This window comes from Ornithodoros turicata, chromosome 5, assembly GCF_037126465.1.
Source record: "Ornithodoros turicata isolate Travis chromosome 5, ASM3712646v1, whole genome shotgun sequence".
In the NCBI taxonomy this organism is placed as follows: domain Eukaryota; kingdom Metazoa; phylum Arthropoda; class Arachnida; order Ixodida; family Argasidae; genus Ornithodoros; species Ornithodoros turicata.
This window is the reverse complement of record NC_088205.1, coordinates 80,949,503-80,970,165: the sequence shown is the minus strand read 5'-3', so window position 1 is coordinate 80,970,165 and position 20,663 is coordinate 80,949,503. Positions and strand designations below refer to the sequence as shown.

At 47.1% G+C, this 20,663-nt stretch overlaps 1 protein-coding gene across 5 annotated transcripts in view; it reads left to right on the top strand.

Moving 5' to 3' along the window:
- Positions 1 to 20,663, top strand: part of LOC135394968 (glutamate receptor 1-like) — a 191,763-nt gene that overhangs the window by 88,811 nt on the left and 82,289 nt on the right. For all 5 annotated transcript variants that reach the window (XM_064626094.1, XM_064626093.1, XM_064626092.1 and 2 more), the window contains one exon: positions 8,725 to 8,871. In XM_064626094.1, the coding sequence (XP_064482164.1) occupies positions 8,736 to 8,871 (136 nt within the window). In that variant the 5' untranslated portion in view covers positions 8,725 to 8,735. The remainder of the gene's footprint in view (positions 1 to 8,724; positions 8,872 to 20,663) is intronic.

Genomic DNA, 20,663 nt, shown 5'->3' with positions numbered 1-20,663 from the left:
TGTGTTATAGAGATGGTCAGACTGATACCAGGGGACGTCGGAAGGTGGGGCAGGGGGGCCTTGAACTCCGGCTGTGGGGCCTCGTCCTCCTTTTTGGCGCGCAGATGGGACGCGTTGTCTGGTATCCTCTCTTATAAGGGGAATTTTTACGGGATTCTCACGTTGGGTTTGAGTGAACTCGAATTACTGCGGGTAATGTTTTCCTGAGTAAGGAAAAAATGTCTTGGCATGAGCATATTCACTGGTACAGTCACTGGTACAGTCACTCTCCCCCTGACACAAAGCACGTTGGAATCCTAAATAGGTCTGTATCTGATAATCACACAGAGGGGAGTCAGCCATTGACTAACCGAATGCTGTAAGGCAAAGCTGTTTTAACATATCTCTACTCATTCTGCACAGCGTATAGCGTGTGACACTTTACTACAGTTTTTCTTTCTTTCATGTATTTTCTTTTCTACTTTTTTTTTTTTTTTTCGTGTTCACGGCGGTCTTAATCAGCGAATTCTTCGAAATAAATTCAGCTCGCCCCTCGAGGAATAGCGTGTTGTATGCCCCTTTTCAGCCGAGTTGGGGGGGGGGGTATATATGTTTATTAAGAAAGAAAAGGTTAACCAGGCAAAGAGCCTGCTTGCTATTCCAAAAGAAAGGAAAAAGGGAAAGAGAAAAAAAACGGAAAAGAAAAAGAAGGAAAGAAAGAAAGAAGAAAAGAGACACTAGAACAACGGTCACATGCAGGCCGGATTACACATGCGGACATGCCGCATCCTTTTCCTAAACAAAGCGCGTCTGGCTGCGCCGTGTTTTGCTCGACCGAACGTTGTTGCACGAGCAAAACCGTATTGCGAAGCACATTTCGCGACACCGTTCTTCGACCCAAACGGTTCGAATCTGTAATCTCCGAAGTGAGCCACATCCAGTCATCTATCACTTCATTGTTTCCTATACGTAACTCTGTTAAGTTAAAGTTCGTTACATGGAACATTAATCTCGACAGTAGCACGGGGCTTCGATGCACCATTAATACTGATGAAACCGAAAAGTTGTAAAACTGCACTTCACGAGAATGGATGGGCCTGCGCTGTGCGTTCGCCATCGTTATAACCCTGGAAACGTAAAACTGCGTCGCGTAGCGCGTTCCACGCTACCATCCTGCTTTTTTTAACACGTTGACGTACGCCTCTTTTGCGCAACACCACCCGCGCTACTTCGAAGCATAATAAGAGTCAATATGATATCATGTTATCGAGAACTGAGTTAGCTTTATGCGGGAAAGCTCTCTCGTAAGTGAAGTAACAGTAACCCTGTCACACGGTAAACTGAACACGGTAAAATGTCACTTCCAGTCATAGAAACCATGGAGAAAACGTGGCCGTGAGTTTGGGGAAACCAATTAACGAGACAAGGAGGAATATGTTTAATAGAATGAAAAGAAAGAAAAATGGAAATGTCAGCCATTCTAATGCCGGCTTGCTGTTCCATAAAAGGAAGAAGCGCAAAATAGCACAAAAAAGAAAGAAGAACAGTTAGTGCAGCACAGGCACGATATGGCACAAGAAAGCCCAGTCAGAGGCTAGACGCAAGGCCCGAGTCTTTGAGGAAGCGGAGCAGGGCTGTGGTGACGGCCCACTGGGGGTAGGCCGAGGGACGGGACCAAGGAGGGTGGCCATGGACATTGTGTTGCACCCAAGCTGCATTAGACGGCGACGGAGGGCTTGCCGTTCCGGAAGGTGCTGCTGGCAGTGCAGAAGATCATGAGGAACGTCGGCCACCACGCCACAGCTGCAACACCAGGCGGGGAGCTGGATTGGCCCATTTTGTAAAGAAGCAGTGGGGGTGCGGGCAGCGTTGAGACGGAGGCGGTGCAGCAGTGATTCGTCCTGACGACTGCAGCGACACGCAATGAAGAAGGTGAGCGAGGGGTCGATGGACTTCATGTGACTGCTGTAGGCGGCGGCCTCAGATGTAAATGCTTGGGCACAGGCAGCACATAGGCGGCGAATAGATAGATGGCAAGCCGAAAGGGTATGGGGCAGACGTGCAGTGGCAGGAGTAGCAGCTGTGGCAGCTTGTCTTGCAGCTGCGTCTGCGCGTGTGTTACCGGTCAGGTCCACGTGACCGGGCACCCATTGGACGGACAAAACATGACCATTGGCGTGGAGCCTGTTGTACGTCTGCATGATCAGGCTGGCTATATCCTGTATGAGGTTGGGGCGGGACGACATCAAGCGGAGGAGGGACGCCTTGCTGTCGGTGAGGACGACCCATTTCCCAGGTGGCAAGTGAGAAATGTATTCCAGGGCGGTAAGGATGCCGAAGAGTTCAACCACGGTAGATGACAAGGTGTAGGACAGTTTGTAGGCCCGTTCATGATCTGTGTCGGTGACGTAAAAGGTCGCGCCCGATGCGTCAGGAGTTACGGAGGCATCGGTGAAGATTTGTCGGCAATGGGGATGAGTAGAAGTGAGGTGGGCCAAAGCGAGCTGTTGGGCTACCACAGGGCTGATTGCCTGTTTTCGGGGAAAGTCCGGTATAGTAGTGTGAATGCGAGGCCGTTCTAAGGTCCGCATTGCTGGCACAAAGGAAGGGGCAGGTGTCGAGGACGGGAGATAGTCTCGTAAGCGGACAACTGCACTGACAAAAGCGGACGCAAGGCAGCTCACAGCAATGCGGCAAAGGAGATGAGAACGTTGCGTCATACAGCGGGCGTAGACGTGGAGACCGGCTGAGTCCCGCAGAAGGGGGATAGGCTGCTGTGGGCTGCTCTCCCGAGCTTCGCAAAGTACGGAATATGTCTCCGTTGTTCGAGGGATTCCAAGACAGACACGGAGACTGCGGGCTTGGAGGTACAGGAGCTCCCGTTCTTTGGTGCAGCTGAGGGCATGAAGGATCGGGAGGCTGTATCGCAGTGTGCCCAAAAGAAGAGCCGTATGAAGCCGGTGGAGGTCCTTGCAGCACGGGCCCCAGGACGCACATGCGATAGGTTTGAGGACATTGACCTGGCTGGAGGCTTTCGTACCAAGCGTCTTCACGTGAGAAGACCGTGTGCGACCTCGGTCAATTGTGAAGCCCAGGTAACGGCAGGTTTTGACAAATGTTAAGGGCGAACCGTCGATGAAGAGTGGATATTTGTGGAATGATCTCCATGAAAAGGCCATGGGTACAGTCTTGGCGGGTGAGATGGCTAGAGGCCGCGGTCGGCAAGATAGCGGGCGATTGTGTCCAAGGAGCGTTGTAGACGACGTTGGATCGAATCGCGACGAAAAGCAGAGGTCCAAATTCAAATGTCATCCGCATAGATTGTGATGTGGGTGTGGCTTGGCAGCTGTGCAGGGAGGGAGGCCATAGTGATGTTGAACAAGAGGGGGCTGAGTGAGTACGCCTCGGTGAACGGGATACAATGCGGTATCTCAGTCAGCAGTACGAACAAAGACGGAACTATTGGCGAGGAAGCCTCGGACAACGAGACGAGTACACCACGGAACTCACAAGGAGACAGGCTGAAGTCGGCCCGGGACGCATACTAACACCTCTGTCCTCCACTCCATCCTGCTGTCCTCTCTCCATTCGTCCACGTCTGTACGCCTCTCATAGCCACAGTTGCTTCGCGGCGCTAATACAGAATTTAAGAAAAGTTTTTGTTCAATGCCCCAGGCGTCGTCTAAATTAAGACAATGGGTGAATTAGTAGACTAACTGTGAAGGAAGATAAGCTCAACTTTTCGTTACTCAACCACGAACCCCGTCTTCTAAATGTGTCTAGCAGGATAGTCTAACCGTGTATTCACATGAGCGATACCCTCACGCAAGATTCTAGAGGAAGAAAAGGAAAAGGCGAAAACCCTGATCACAGAGCCCAAGTTCATTCCCGTGTTATGTTGAGCATTCACACGGAATATCGGGCGTAGCCACACTTAGCAGACGACACTTAGCAGACGACACCGTCGGCGCATTTTCCTGTCGTCTGCTACGGAATATCTTGTGGCTGTGTCGCAGGATATTCCCCACGGCTAGCAGTGTACGTGAAGACACGACGTTGAGCGCTCGCGATCACGAGACAGCAGAAAGCTACGACGTTTTTTGCATCTTCAGCTGTAGTGTTCTGAGGAATGTCGCTCGTGTGTCGAATGCACGGCAAACGTAGGAAGCTCCAAAGACATCGTATAACGAATTCAGCGAACCCGCGCTTATTTATAAGAAATCGACTCTCCTTCCGAATCTCCAACCGTGCCTGTGCACGCAGTTGCACCACTGCAGGCAAGCTCCCACGGGGAGTATCACCAGATAATCTCCTAGCAACGCGGGTAAAAGAAAGCGAGTAACGTGGTAAATAAAAGCGTTATAACGGAATTTAGCAGGAGGTCGGTAAGGCCAGACTTATTTATGATGCTCCTCTGGGCTACGATGAAAACCCAGCGAGCCGTTCAGGATCCGCGCTGCCTAATGTTGCGTTGCGGCTTCAAGAGCTGCCTTGAAGCCGGAGATAATATTCGGGTGCAAGAGGGGCATCCGAATGCGTCGGCAGTGGTGTTCATCGTCAGGGTACGGTCTTTTTCATAGTGGAACGGCCAAATGGAATGACGATGTAGCTTTTTTTTTTTTTTTAGCTGTTGGCTTATGTTTCGGCCCCTGTAATAGGGTTGCCATCTTTTTTCCGTTGGCAAATACCGAGCACCGGGGCGGAGGGTAATTGATTCCAGCGACGTAAGGTGCTCATCACAAAGTAGTACGCACTCATGAGGCTCCCTCATTGTTTGGAATTTGAGAGCGTGTTCGTTTTCCAACTTCATGCTTGGCTACACTGTGGTAGGAAGCCCACGCAGTGGGTTTTATACAGGGTGTCCCAGAAAACGTGCCATGGAATTATAATAAAAAAAAAACTGCACCACCTAGAATCATGCGGTCAACGGCATTTGTTCTTACTAGGTTTTTGCCACCTCCTGATGTGAATGTCGTGTAACGTAAGTTTGATTATGTAAGTTTTTGCGAACTGAAGTCCGAAATTTGCCAAGTAAAGGTCACTATATTACCCCACCAATGTGAAGAGCGTGTCTAATTTACTCAAATTAATGATAATTGACAGGGATATTCAGGGGCTATCCCATCAGAAAAAATAGCCGAACATCATGCTCTACGGAGGTAGCGCGCGACAAATTTTTCAGCGCAATCCTTGTCAGTCTGACGAAAGGAGGTTGGAAACCCAGCCCACACAGGCAACGTAGAAAGAGATAACACAGGTATGGCTTATCGCGTCCAACTTTCGCTGGGATCGCACTATCCCTCTCCCAATTTCAGGAACTGTCACTTTTTCCACTATCACTCTGTGGGCTGGGTTTCAAACCTCCTTTCGTCAGACTGAGAGCGATTGCGCTCAAAAAATCGTCGCGCGTTATGGTTCAGTGCTACGAAAAGCATGATGTTCGGCTATTTTTTCCAATGGGATAGCTCATGAATATCACTGTCAATTATCATGAACTTGAGTGAATTCGGCACGCTCTTCATATTGGTGGGGTAAAAAAGTGACCTTTACTTGGCAAATTTCCGAGTTCAGATCGCATATATTTACATAATTAAACTTACGATACATGATATTCACATCAGGAGTTGGCAAAAATCTAGTAAGAACAAATGCCGTTGACCGCGTCATTCTAGGTGGCGTAGTTTTTTTTATTATAATTCAATTACACGTTTTCTGGGACACCCTGTATACACAGACCTTTGAATCAATACGATGTATCAAATGTCTTTTTTCGCCAAAAGTTGCTGTAGTAATTTCGGAGTACTAATAACTGGGCGTCAATGCGGAAAACAAGTAGAAGTTGACGGTAGCCAGGACACGCCGAGACAGGACAAAGCGAGACAACTAGGAACGCCCCTGATTGGCCGGCTGGAGTGCGTAACGTCGCTTTTTTATTGGTCCAGTGAATTTCATTTTCACCACTTCTGTGTGAACTGTATCAAAGTATGGGATCTATATGGGGAGCTGCTACAGTTGGGCCATGCCACGCTCCCCTCCATTTGTTGCCCTGTCTTGGATTGGATAAAGTGGATTGTCATGGTCCGTATCAAATTCTTGACACTTCAAACCTGAGCGCTTGCTACGGAGGGTTCAATGGATAGATGACAGGTTGTCTACAAAGATCTTTACGTGGCTCAACGTAGCTTTAATTGCTCAATTTAGCTATCGTTCAACCGTTCGCGACGATGGACGCAGACGAGAAACTCAAGTCGTAAGGTTTTTACTCCGACTTCGCCAATTGCCAAACATTTTATGTCCGGATTACGCCTTCACCCGGACACCGAACACAAAAGCCTTGAGTTCCCGAACTGTTTCAGTGAAATCCGGACAGGTAGCAACCCTAATCTGTAATGGAGTGGAACGTTGCAAGGCAGAGATTTCCCTACACCTCCCTAAGGTTTTTGCACCCCCCCCCCCTGAAATTTCAGAGATTGCCAAATACAGCTTGGCTATACCAATACGTTCGGATCAAGCATCGTGTGCTGTACCCGACATTTGAAACTTGGATGACAACGAAAGGAAAGTTAGGTAGCAAGCGAGCTGGTGGTGACGATCCATGACTTGAAAACCCGAGACGGATGTATAGGATGAAAATTTCATAGCCATGCAAATTACCGTATCATGCATTGTTCCAATATAATTTGGAACAAACTTTTACAAAACCTTTAACCCGTGTATAATATGAAGCTTCATTTGCTCACCTTTACACGGTCACCAACGCTCTCGTGTCGCGTTTTTACCTGTACCATGTTCATATTCTTATAATCTGAAGAAGTGTAGTCTCGTGCACGAAAGTCTTGTTTACCATTTTGTTTCTTTCTTTCAATCAATCAATCAATCATCTTGTTTACCATTTGTAAATAAATAAGTTGCCCCTACCGTTTATTAACCGTCACTCGTTGATTTACTCGCCACCAGCGACTTGACATCGCCAAATTCTTGCCTTCGCACAAGCAATGGGATAGAGTATTGCCCCTAGTGATGAAACTCCCCAACCGTCATCATAAAACAAAGTTGTTGTTTGTTTGTAGTATAGACTATGTTGTAGTATAGACGTTGCAGAGCCGCTGTCGCAAGATATTGTGCGATCATAATACATTTGCTTACGCATAAAATCGCATCTGGAGAACGTTGACATCCCATCAACATGCTGTGGAGTTCTTCGTTCGCACAAAAATCAGTGAGACGAGGACTTCATCGGACACATATATACCGGAAAGCTCCACATCTCCGTTTATTTTGCTAAACTTCCCTATCCGTCGTTACGTCATGCGGCATGAACGCATGAAAGCGCCGCCTGTCAAACACAGATCCTCACCATTCGCGCGACGCAGAAGCCTGTCACAAAATTCCTTGATCGAGTGGTCGGCGCTCGCGACGCGTGCCTCTCATCAGTAAATTATGTCATAATGCTGCCGTCACGATACGCCATGCAAAAAGGCTTACATCGCTTATCCTGTCTGCGGCTTGGATGCTCTCCAGATGAGGTAGCACAGACCATAGACTAGACGAGCTATGACATGACCATACCTCCGCAAAATTCTCTTTCATGCTCGCTCATGCTCAATGTGGGGAATGAGCTGAGCGTGTGTGAGCGAACGGAGGGCTGTAGTGAGCGGTAACGATTAACGATAACGGTAACTATTAATGGTAACGAACTCCGAATTACCGCGGGCGCCATGTAGATCAGCCGGACAAGCACCACTAAGTGCGACGCTTCCCACTATTATGCTAATCATGATATCCCATTAAGTCATTGCTCGATATCCTGACGAGGTGGTAGAAGAAGAACGTGGGCTAAGGGGGGGGGGGGGGGGTAATATGTTTAATAGAGTGAAAAAAAAAAGAAAACGGAAATGTCAGCCAGGCTATTGCCAGCTTGCTATTCCGAGAAAGAAAAGAAGGGCGAAGGGCAGTCTCATGGAGAAAGCGCTTGCAGCTACTACACGGCGGAACGTGGCATACCTGACAAAATTCACACTCATGTGCATGCTAACTCATGCACACTCACGCTCAATGTGACGAATGAGTTGAGCGTGAGTGAGGAAAAAAAAGGGAGCGGAGCTGTAGATGAGTCAGCAGGAGTGAGCAGCAGTCACAAGTGCCGACGTCTGCTCGGGAACCGTCCATTTAATAGACCTCTCCATGTTTATAAACAAATGACGTCATAGTGTTCGACAGCGCCACCGGTTTGGTAGAGTTGAACTATGCTGGGAAGCTATGGGGCGAATAAGGTCGCGCCCGAAAACCACGGTCTTGAGGGGATTACGATGGTCCCTGAAAGGGACGTGACCTCCGGTCCTACTGTTCTTTCAATAGAAGGCAGCGAACAAGTGCCCATTCGTGGAACCCAGCTCTCACCATTCCGATCTGTTTCGGTTTCAATATGTCTACCAACATCATGATGACGTTTCTCGAGTAGAGGTTTATTCGTGGAACCCAGCTCTCTCCTTCCGATTTGTTTCGGTTTCAGTCTGTCTACCAACGTCATGATGACGTTTCTCGGGTAGATGTTTATTGCGTATATTGTCGGCGATAGCGATGGGTTGCGCGATTTTGCGTAGGCTATTCTGCCTTCTATAACACGTGTTACCACCGGCTCTTTATGACATTATCCCAAAACAGCACAACATCTTGGTCCAATACTGGGCTGCTTGGAATGTAGTGCCCCATTGTATTCATGACTAACCCGTCCATGTTGCGCAGGTGCTATCTTCATGCCTGGACAGGAAGAACTGCGCCACGCGTACGAACACGCCCTGGAAGTGCACAACCTGCGCGATCCCCACTTCGGTGTCTCCACGCACATAGAAGTTGTCGACTCCGACGACCCCTACGAAACTTCCAAAAAGTGTAAGTCTCCACACCATACTCTATAAAGGCTCACTATGAGGTTTGTGCTAGTCACTTTTAACATTTTGTGATTTCTCACGGTTTGTTGTCTCGCTTGTATTTGAAATGCCAGGCGGTTTCCCTCGCCTCTTTACCTCTCTCGTACGTCGTTTACGACTCAGCGTCGCATTCACCCCTGCACTCCGGTATAGGCTGGGCCACAACAACACGGCGCTGTGTACAACTTGTGGTGTCCCGGCAGCAATCCGACACATTTTAGAAGACTGCAGCCAGTACGTATGCGAGCGACGGGCCTTTAAATGTCAACTTGAAATGCTCGATCAGAGGCCATTCAACATCTGCAAAGTTCTCGGCCCATGGAGTAACCCTGGACATCAGTGCCGTGCACTTGGCGCTTTTCTTTCCTTTCTGAGGGCCACCGGCCTCCTTCACGAACTGTAGGGATTTCCTTCCCTCGTCATCCTCTCATATGAACCTCTTTGGAATGGGGTAGGGTCCTGCACTCAACGCAGGGAAACATCCTACATCATCATCATCCATTCATCTATGTTGTTGTTGTTGTTGTTGTTGTACCGCCAAAGCGACCACAGCCTTTTCAAACCAGTAAGAATCACGTTCATTGGAACGTTGTTCCCCAACTCACACAACGAACACCTAACAACTGCGGTCCTTCCTTCGGTCCTTCCACGACCTACGATTTCGAAGCCCACGAAAAGAAGAACAAGAGAAGATACCAACTACGAAGTACAGGAGAGATAGAGAGAGAGAGAGAGAAGTCTGTGTGATTACTGGACATGGAAGCGCACGAAGTAGCATTTTATTGGTTCCCATCTCACGACGGTTTCATCACGTTCTTCGGCAAGACGTGATTATTGGACAAGGGAGCGTGAGACGTGCTTCTATTGGAGGTTTCGTTCGGCCTTGTCTTTTGCAAAGGGCTGCCCTCTCACTTGCGTCTGCTTTTATCCGTTCACCTGCTCTATTTCTTCTTCCTCTTTTTTTTTCCTCGCTGTTTTGTTACATTCGATACCGGAAAGAAGCAGCAGTCGAACTTGTTCATGCTCTTCCCACTTTGCTATTCAGCTGCAAGCAGCGAAAGAACTATTGGGGGGAAAAGCGACAGAAGAAAGGACGCTTTGCTGACAACGAACAACCCGATGCATTATCGAAAGAAACTAAGATTGGTCAAGCAGAAGGCATCGCGCTGTTGCTATGTATCTCGTAGAGCAGACATATAGTAGTGACATCGAATGAGACGTCGCCATGGCAACGTCCAGGGCGAGGTTGAAACCTTTCCCTCTTCACATAATTCTACAGTTCAGGAAAAGCTAACAACGTTCACTTTTGCTCTCTGCAGCACATCGAATAGAATCACGGGGTTGAAATCAGATTGTGTATGAGATTATTGAGTGCTACACTCTTTAAAAAAATGAACTTCACCACACAGCGTGCTCCTAACCAAACGTCATCCCGAGTGACATCGTTGTTTTTCTCCTGATTTGCTAAAGACGAGTGGCGTACGCCATTTTTGTGGCCATTATGCACTTTCTAATAGATTACTTCAGAAAATCTCAGTGCTCCTTGTGCACGCGATGCATCCTGGTTGATTACTGAAATGAACGAAATGTCCTTTACGTTCCGTTTTCGCTAACCTTATTGACACCTCGTGGACAATGAGCCGGGAGGGGAGGAACCGAAACAGCTTGGAGACCTTCTTCTCCTTTGTTTATCGGCAAGGTCTCACAGTCCAAACCGGCGCTCAGCTCTCCGGGATTTTCTGAAATTTTGTCTATTGGCACAAAAATGGCGTACGCCTGCCCCCCCCCCCCCCCCCCGTTTTCAGCAAATCAAGGGAAAAGAACGTTGTCATTCGGGATGATGGTTGGCTAGGAGCGTGCTATGCAGTGAAGCACTGTTTTTAGAGGGTAGAGCACCCGGATGTGATGACCACCAACTTCATAAACAAAACACTTCCACAAAACGGCTTCACACTTCTACTCTGAAGAGAGCGTTGAGTGCGCTGTCCATTTTGGGCAGAGGTCAGTGGGTATATCCCACCGGAAAGAGGTCTTATGCGTCGTCCCCTCCCTGGGGACCGCGCTGAGAATTTTTCCCGATAGGATGCCTCGTCCACGACCGTAACTGTCTGCTGTTATAGCATTTACTCGAAATTTCTCAAAAACAGTGTTCTCCATGAAACTTTTAAAAATGAAAGAATGCTTAAGAAACAAGCGAGCTGGTGGCGAAGAGGCATAACCCAATACACTCTTAAAAATGAACTTCACCGCATAGCACGCTCCTAGCCAACCATTATCTCGAATGATATCGTTATCTGCCCCGATTTGTTGAAAACGGGAGGCGTACGCCTTTTTTGTGACAATTATGAACAGCATAAGTGTCACAAAAAAGGCGTACGCCTCCCGTTTTCAACAAACCCGGGCATATAACAATATCATTCGAGATGATGGTTGGCTAGGAGCGTGCTATGCGGTGAAACTCATTTTTAAGAGTGTACAATAGAGACAATAGGGAGGACGTTCTCATCGTCCTTAGCCCCAGGTTTTTTCTTTGTGGATCCTTTAGAACTGTTTTTTATTATAGTGACGCCTAAATTTCGATCAGAGTGTAGGCCCTTTCAAGACGTGCCTTTTATGCCTTACGTTCTTTCTTATGCTGTCAGGACCCCCGTAACATTTTCGGCTCAGGATGTTACTCGGGACTCTTTAGATTAAAGTCACGGGAAGACATTAAATGTAATTGCTTTCCACGGGCGCTGTAAGGTGGAGCATCTAGACACATAACCGTAAATCCTTTAAATGTCCAGTAAAACAAGTGAAACGGCTCAAACTGCCAGGGCGAAAGTTAGAAGGTATCTCCGGAAATTATGGCCATGCCCGAGTTCAAAAACTAGTCTTCTAATGGTTACGAGCTTTCATGGTGGAATATTCGACACGCGAGGTACTAAAAACAGTCCCGGGATTTTAAAGAGCATCTTTTGAAAAAAAAAAGCGCTCTCTGGTCTTCCGAAAAGAGTTGTTCGAGTCTTGGTTTAATGGTGGCTTTCTGCCCGTAGAGGAGGTCCTGCCTCGCTTTAAAGGTCTCTATGAGGGACATATTGGTATTATTGGTCGCTCTCGCCCCTCCCCCCTCTCTCTCTTTCTCTCTCTCTCTCTCTCAAAATTGCTTGGTCCCTGGCCAATCCTAGCCCACCAGCACTCTGCTCTCACAGCTCTTTAGACCTTTTTGGACACCATAGCACTTCGATCTTTCTTGTGAAGTTTGGACTAAAGTTTACGAAACGTGCTACAGCGCATTCCTTGCTCAGAGTGGCACACTAGCAGTGAATAGGTCCGTACAGACTAACAGGACATGCGCTTGGGTAACTCAGTCACCTCTTTGCAAGTCCGCACTGTACCACTCGCTGATAGCGTATCACGCTCAGGAAGGAATGCGCCGGAGCCTGTTCCGTAAACTTTTGTCCACCACTATAAAACTATTACGATCGTATCATATTAGAGCGCAGCACGGCACAGAAAATTATGAAGTCGTAACTAACAAAACGATGTACAGTTCACCATGTTGACGGTGCTGCGGTCTCCGTTAAACTTCTTCATTTGTCATTAATTAGATCACGCTGCATAACCCAAACTTCGCTGTATAGGGCCCATCCTGCGAAATATTTCTGAGAGGCAACGAAGAAAGTTTGCGAAAAAGAATGGCAGCGGAGTGAAAACAGGCAGCGGTCGAAGAAATGTTGAAATGCATAACGGTGTCCATATTTCATAGATGCCTTGTCAAAGCTCTCGCATATCACGGATTCCTCCGTTCGAAATCTCGCCTTCGCGCTTTGAAGGAGAATAAATTCCATAAATTCCGACGCCGTGCACCTTCAGCGAAAGGTCTTGCCATGTCGCGCGCTCGGCATTCTTGTTCGATGTGTTCGAATATATCAGCTGCTAAGAGCTCTTTTTACGTTCGTAAATTCTTTTCTTCTTGTTTCTAGTCTACATTGCAGATTTCATTTTTCAATCTGCTAAACCTGCACAAAAATGTCCTTATCTTTCTTTCTTTTTTACTTGGACCAGGATGTTTAAGAAGATTAAAAATTTAATAATTCGGTGGTCTTACGTAGCGAGACAACTATACGATAGTGAGCGACGACAGAGTTGTCCGTCTATGGATTAGTCCTGTCCGCAGCTACTGAAATCTCGCAACCAGAATTAGCTAGGGCGACCTGCAAACAGGGACAACACAAAAAACGCCCAAGAAACGAGCAAATCCCAATAACTCAGGAGACAGGCGCCGACGCAAGGGTTGGAACCCAGACCCTCCTGATTTCCTGTCAGGTATGCTAACTGTTACACCACGCCAGCATATGTCTCTTGAGTATAGGGTGAATCACCCCATGTCGTAGTCACGATTAATTTCTTGTTGCTGTTGACTCTTGAGAAATAAGTTGACTCTTAAGTCGCCTAATAAGTCGCCTAATGAGTCGCCCAAAACACGTTCATCCCATACGTCATTCTCACTCATTCATACAAACAGTTGTTTGAATTTCCTCGTTTCTTGGACGTTGGAGCGTTTACGTGTTCGTGTAGTCCCTGTCTGTAGCTGTAGTCTTGGCTAATTCTCATTTTTCACATTAGATATTTCAGTGAAAGAGTGAGAAAGGTGGAAGAGAGAACGGGGGGGGGGGGGAAGGACGTGCTGTTGTCTTCGCTAGTCTTGGCTAATCTCTGCTAGTCTTGGCTAATTCTCGTTGCTTACATTAGATCTTTGAATGCATGAGTGAGAAAGATGTAATAGAGAACGGTAAGGACGTGTTTGGTTGTCCATACATCTCTCTGGAGAGAGCCCTACTGCCGTGTGCAACTACCAGCCTCCCTGACCGGAAATAATGAAGGCTCATGTTGGAATCCTGGCATTGAGTCCCTTTTTCCATTTGAATTTGCTGAAGTCTCAAAACACGGCACACTGTATGTAACGCCCGTCGCGGAAGACGGCGTGTCTAATATCGCTGTCACACGGGGTAATTGAGTGTCATTTTCGTCAAGCGCACTCTGACTAAGCGAATGTCACTTTCATTACGTGCTTGCTACACGGCTTAAGTAAGTTATAAGTAAGTGTCATTTAAGCGATGATAGCAACTACGATAGGTAAGAATAAACGGCGGCAAAATTTTTAGGTGTGCACCGCGATACCTTCCTGATAATGTTTTTCGTTGATTTAGAAACACTTTCTGCAAATCTTCTTTCAACATAAAACAAATTGGCCTCAAAATGGTGCCACGACTGGCCACAACAAAAATGACCCGCCGAGACCACGAAGGTTTCGCAGGCTGTTAACTAGAGTAATGACATGTTTTTTCGTCACAATGTCACACTGTACAAAAATTACAAAAATCAAATATACACGCCGTTGAAAATACTTGTTTGAAAACATTGTGGTGTCGTGGCACCTCACATTTTCTCAATATTCTTACATGCCCGCCGTCGAGACTACGCCTCGGTCCGACCAAGAGAAGTGAAGTGAGTTTAAGGGGAATTAACTAAATCGTCAGTGCAGTTTATGCCGAGCGTCACTAAAAGATGCCGTGGTACAGCACACGACACTAAGTGCAAACGTCACTCGTTGAAAGTGACACTAAATTTGTCCGTCTGACATGGGTATAAGGAACATTGCCCTGCCACAAAGTTGCTGACGTCCCCAGCAAGGTTCGAGCCCCCAACCTTGGGACTATAGTAGGCGGGCACTCTACCAACTAAATTCACCGCTCTACCCAGGACGGGTGTGCTGAAATCCTACGGATCACGTGACGTAGTAAGACATAGGCAGCCGGCAACGTAACATAATGGCAGTTTAATGGAGGATCCCGAAGGAATGGGTAGCATAATGGTGCTAGAAGAGGAGGCAGGTGCTGTGAAGAGCCTTGGCATAACGTGGCATACTGCGCTATCCAGGATATAATGGAACTACAGTACATGTCGTGCCTTGTATTGCGTCAGGACGCTTTTCCTCTAATAACAAAAGACATTGGGCCAGTTGGTATAGATAACGAGAATAGATAGAATAATGATTGCGCTATCGATCTTTTTTTTTTCTTTTTCTCTCTTTCTTCCTGTGAGTAAGCCTTTCAATCCTCCTCTCTCTCACTCCAACGTCTCTTTGGCCGCTCTGCTCGGTCCAGTCCTACACAACCAGGGGGCGGTTACGAACGCCCTCTTGAGTTTTCTTGATGCCTCCGGCCTCTCGACCAGCCTCTAAGGCCGGCTTTTGTGTGTGTGTGGTTTCTCTTCTTCTTTTTAAAGAATACTAAGGTTAGTCTACGCCTGACTAACCTTCCGTCCCTTTCTTTTTTCAATAAACATATCCCCCCTCTCCTTTCGCTGCAGTGACGGCGCGTGACACTGACAGTGACAGAGGTGCGCACTGGACCTCAGTCAGCAAAAAACCCAAAAGCCGTACTTCGTCGTTGATATGCTCTTTTTGCTTTTCAAGGTTACTCCATCTACTCCAGAGGAATTCCTACAGGAATCCCCGTATTCCCGTATTCCCACAGGAATAGGTTCACGCTATGCGCTGCTAGTGTTCCGCACCCCTACACGATGCAGACCGTTTCACGGAGCAACTCTTTACGATCAACTCTGCTTACTTACCCCTACAATTTTTCGCGTTTGTCCTTTCTAGTGCCACATATCCTTTTTCCTGACATAGTTTATTTCCTGTGCGTTCTTTGCTGTTCATATATATATATATATATATTTCTTTTCTTCTTCTTTCTTTTTTTTTCTTCAACGAGCTCGTTTTAACAACGCTGTCGTCTGCAACCGCTGTTGTGGCCACTTGCTACCATCTGCGTTTCGAAGTGCGTCGTCTGCTTCATCCCTCGGAGGTCTTTAATGGTCTGCAGAGAGTGAAGGGAAACAGACCTGTTGCTTCTATCCCGCTATCGATCGCTTTTTTTGTGAAGCGGCCTCTCTGCTACTGCGGTACCGACCCTCTGAGCGATTGCGTATCTAAGCACGGTGGCAAGTCTTTTGTCGATCAGCATGTAAACTTTACATTCGCGGAGGTCAGCGGTGTCGGGCTCTCTTTCCGTGAACGGCGATATTGGAGCACTAATGGCTAGCTAATGCACGGCTAATAGTTAGTGGCTAATGGTAATGGCTAATGGTTAGGCTTCTAATGTGTGACGGCGATATGAATTGCCGTGGAAGTCGAATCAGTGTGTTTTAGTAGGAACCTCTTTCCTAGAAGACGCGCAGACTATATAGACGACGTTTACGCGAGGAAGCTCTGTCCTTTTTAAGACTAATTTATCTTACGTACACTCTAAGGTTGTTTGCTCCCCCATTACAAGTGTGGCGAAAGGCCGAAAAAATGAAGCCGTTAATGAAAACGAAACAAGTACAGGGTGTGTGCAGAAAAACATGACCCGCATTTAGGCACATGGCTTGTTGCCTACCTAACTAACGAACTTCCGGTGGCGCACGATGGCACATTTATGCGTGCGAAATCTGCAGAAAAATTGTGGAAGCCATACTCAGCTTAAAAAATAAACGGAACAACCAAAACGTCGGCTTCCGTGCATCAGAATAGGGCAACATGGTGGACAACAGGGTGTATGTGCAAGGGCACCATGGTGAACGTAGGAGAGTTGTGTTCAAGTCCCGCTAGGGGAGCTCTCGGTGCCTAAATCGAAACGATGTCCCACATGTGCCCACATGGATGCTCATCGGCAGTACCCCTAGCGGTGCCTGCACATAACTCTCGTGAGACCGAAATGCACTACCATGCACTATCATGACCGCCCTATTCTAATGCATGGAAGCTCATGTTTTCGCGCTCTGTTTATTTTTTTACACTGAGTATGGCTTCAAGGATTTTTTTGTAGCTTTCGCACGCATAAATACACCATCGTGCGCCACCGGAAGTTCCTCGGCTAAGTAGACAACGAGTTACATGTAAAAATGCGGGTCATGTTTTTCTGCACACACCCTGTACATATATAATAGGGAAGCAGTAGAAAGATACATTATTGACGTATCTGCGACATCACTGCGACTTCGCGGTGACTTTGTAACCTCCAATCTGCATGCTGACGGCTCGGAGGCGCGCTGTTCCTTTGTTGTTATTCCATCTTGTAGCGATCTTTCAGTAGAATTGGTGAGAGCAGACTTTTACATTGCATTGCATAAGTTGACAAGACGCTTTGATATGTTTGCTCTATTATTCCTTGCAAGGAAGCCATCTTTTGTATGGGCCAACTCTGAAATAGAGTTCTTAAAAATCGTCAACTGCCAGAACATCCTAAGTATGCTGACAAAAAACCAAGTACAATAATTGCATTGCATAAGTTCACAAGACGCTTTGATATGTTTGCTGTTATTCCTTGCAAAGAGGCAATCTTTTGTCTGGGCCAACTCTGAAATAGAGTTCTTAAAAATTGTCAAGCTAGAACTGGTACATTCTAAGTATGGTGACAAAAAACCAAGTGCAGGAATATGTCGTGTTGACCACACATGAAATAGCTTTTCATTTCTCTCTTTCTTTTTTTTCTTTTTTTCTATTTTGACTTTAACTAGTTGAGTCAGATCCCACGTTTCACTGTCTGGCAATTCAAAATTTACTTGAGTGTATATACGTGCAGTACTCAACGTTAAGGGTCGCTTTGTCTGGAAGTTTACAGCAGTTATGAAGCAATATTCAACTACAATATACCCCTGTTACACGGGAAATTGAATTTCGAGCTGCGCCATGCTGCACAGCGAAAAAAAAAAAAGAAAAGTAATTCGCAAATTCTGGCGATGACGATTCATAAAGTAATAATTGGGCGTACATTTACCCATTAACATTTATGTTAACCTATATTTGTGTGGCTGCCGGACGTGCGGCTGGGTAGGCCTGGGGATAATTTCGACTGGAGCCCCGCACCATCCGCGGATGGAAGTGGATATCCGCGGATATCCGCAAGATACTTGCGGATTCGGATGAAAATGTATCACTTCCTGCGGTATGCGGATCCGATGCGGATGGGTCGAGGTCGATGCGGATCGGACGCGGATGTGAAAGCAGCGGATCGGTAGCGGATCGGATGCGGATATACCGCGTGCTGTAATTTTTTGACCAGCAATTTATTTGTATTGCACGCCGACAGCGAGCGCATGCTTGGGTTCACCTTTGACCATGCACGGCCAAGACGGGAGAGGTGGCATTCTGGCATCTCGAACCACGCGAGCACCGGCGAGGTAGCGTTCCACGCGTTCCAGAAGTATCTCCATATCGCGTTTATTGAAAGGTTTACCTTTCCTTGTCGTCGTGAGTCCTTCCGTGACAGCATGGAGGCATCCGAAATTATACCAACATATATATGCTTCCTGCGGTCTTTACGCGCCCTAGGAAACGTGCGGATTTTAGCGGATCGGATGCGGATGGTGCGTTTTGCTCAGCGGTTCTGATGCGGATCGGACGCCGATAACGTGTGCGCGGATGCGGGTCGGATGCGGATGCGAAAAATCCCATCCGCGCAGGGTATCTAATTTCGACCACCCGGGGTTCTTTTGACGAGCGCCGGAAATATCCGACACACGGTTGCTGGAAGTACAGGGTGTTACCCTATAAAAGTCTACCCGTGCCGACACGCCGTATTCGCCAATTACTCAATGCAGGTGGCACATTGTGCGATCTTTATACAAAGCTCATAAGGACATTTAATCGTGGTAAATTTCAAAGTGATTGAGTGCCGCAGCACGAAGTTATAACTCCAAACGTGCAATTCCCATAGTCAAAACAAACAAGATGGCGGCGTTGAGAAGAGCACTTGACATGCTGCTCCCCACACGACAACGTGTTGCATATCCTGCCAGCCGGATGGAACTGCAGTTTTCATTTCGTTTTCGTGTAACTGTCGTATTTTGCCCAGAAGCAAGCAACGTGAAGAACGAAAAATGCTGACGCACACTAAGCAGACGACACCCAAAAGGGATGTCGTCTGCTAACTGAGAGGCGCCATCTTGGCTGTTTTGACTACTGGAACCTCACGTTTTGAGCTATAACTTTGCGTTACGGTGCTCAATCACTTCGATATTTACCATGATGGAATGTCCTTTTGAGTTTTATACGTAGGCAACACATTGTACCGCCTGAATTGAGTAATTGGCGAGCACGGCATGCCGGAGCGGGTAGACTTTTATAGGGTAACACCCTGTATTAGAACCGCACAACGCCGGAGTATTTGCGTCCACGTGTTTGCATCCATGAGCTCGCGCTTGAGCACGCAGGCACGCGTAAAATGCACTCCGCTCCTTCATCTTCGATATACGCTACTTCACGACAATACACACACTCCAACGGCTATACGGTTAGCCGTGATTCTGTTACCCATGTGGCGAATGCAAATACTTCTTCTGACTATACCGCTGTTACTCCGCATTTTCCGGACAGAACTGTGCTGGGGAGCATTGCTGTTTTGCAAGCTGACGTCGCTGACGCGTCTTTCCTTTTTTTTTTTTTTTTTTTTTTTGTACGTTTTAAAAGCATTGTTCGAAATTTTCATACGGGGGGGAGGGGAATATGTTTATTAAGAAAAAGAAAGAAAGGAAAGGTTAGCCAGGCAGAGAGCCGGCTTGCTATTCCGACAAAAAAAATGGAAAAGGGGGAGTGAGGAAAGGGGAAAACGAAAAAGGAAAGGACGGAGAAAGAAAAAAACAAGAAGGCGAATCAAAAAAGAAAATGAAGGAAACAGAACAAGAAAAGAAAAGGGGGAATCGAAACAAAGGAGGGAAAGAAAAAAGAAAAAACGGGGAGTCAAAAAAGAAGGATAGAAATGAATGACATACGGGTTCAAAGAAGGCTTAAGCAAATAATATTATTGCCCGCATGAAACTAGGGTTCTGATGTTGACTGGGGACGAGGGTAGCAAATTGTGTGAAGTTGTCCTTTTTACTGCCAAAAATAAATAAAGTCGCGAAACATATATTAGAAAATTAAATTGGCAAATATCGACAAACACTGGCGTATATATACTAATTAGGACACGCTGCATAGCAACACCTTCCTTTAGTCGTCAGCCTGCATTTATGAAGTTCCCCCACTGCGTTCAGAATCCGTTGCATGGTCCTTTACATCACACTCTTCTGCTGCACATGCACTGATGAATGCTCAGCTATACGGCGGCGGGGATGTCAATTTGCATGCAAACAGGAACTCGTGCCGCAGCCTTGATTGAATCCAGGGATCCGGTGTATACATGCTCTTTCCAACATGGAGGTCCGTCCAGGTATTTTGCAGCTCTGCTGGTAAACACACAGTGGCGCGTTTCGTATTCGTCTTTCTCGTTCAACTCGTTTGACATATATATACATGCATGTATGTTTGTGACAAGCCAGAGTCGTATGGCCTGAAAGGTAAAGGGCCGTTGCGCGCTGCGTTTCAGCTTTCAATTTGGTTTGTGTTCGGTTTTTCTTCGCGGAATGGATGTAGAGTGCGCGCAAGTATATTGCATTTTGGAATCAGGAGACGGTTCGCTTTAACGTAAAATCAGAAACACGAAACACGACGTTGTGCAGCGAGTTCTAGTATAACGTACGCTGTCGCCTTTGCGGACGTAACGGATAGAGTGATGGTTCTGCGCAATGCGCGAAGCACTGCTTGTGTCCTGCACGTGCGCAGAAACATTAACGCTATCTCTTACGTGCGCAAAGGTGATTGCGTCGTTTGGGTTTCTGGGTGGGTATCACGGCGTGTCGCTCGGGAGTATTCCGTGAGTCCAAAGCTCTGCAGCGTTCGAAGCC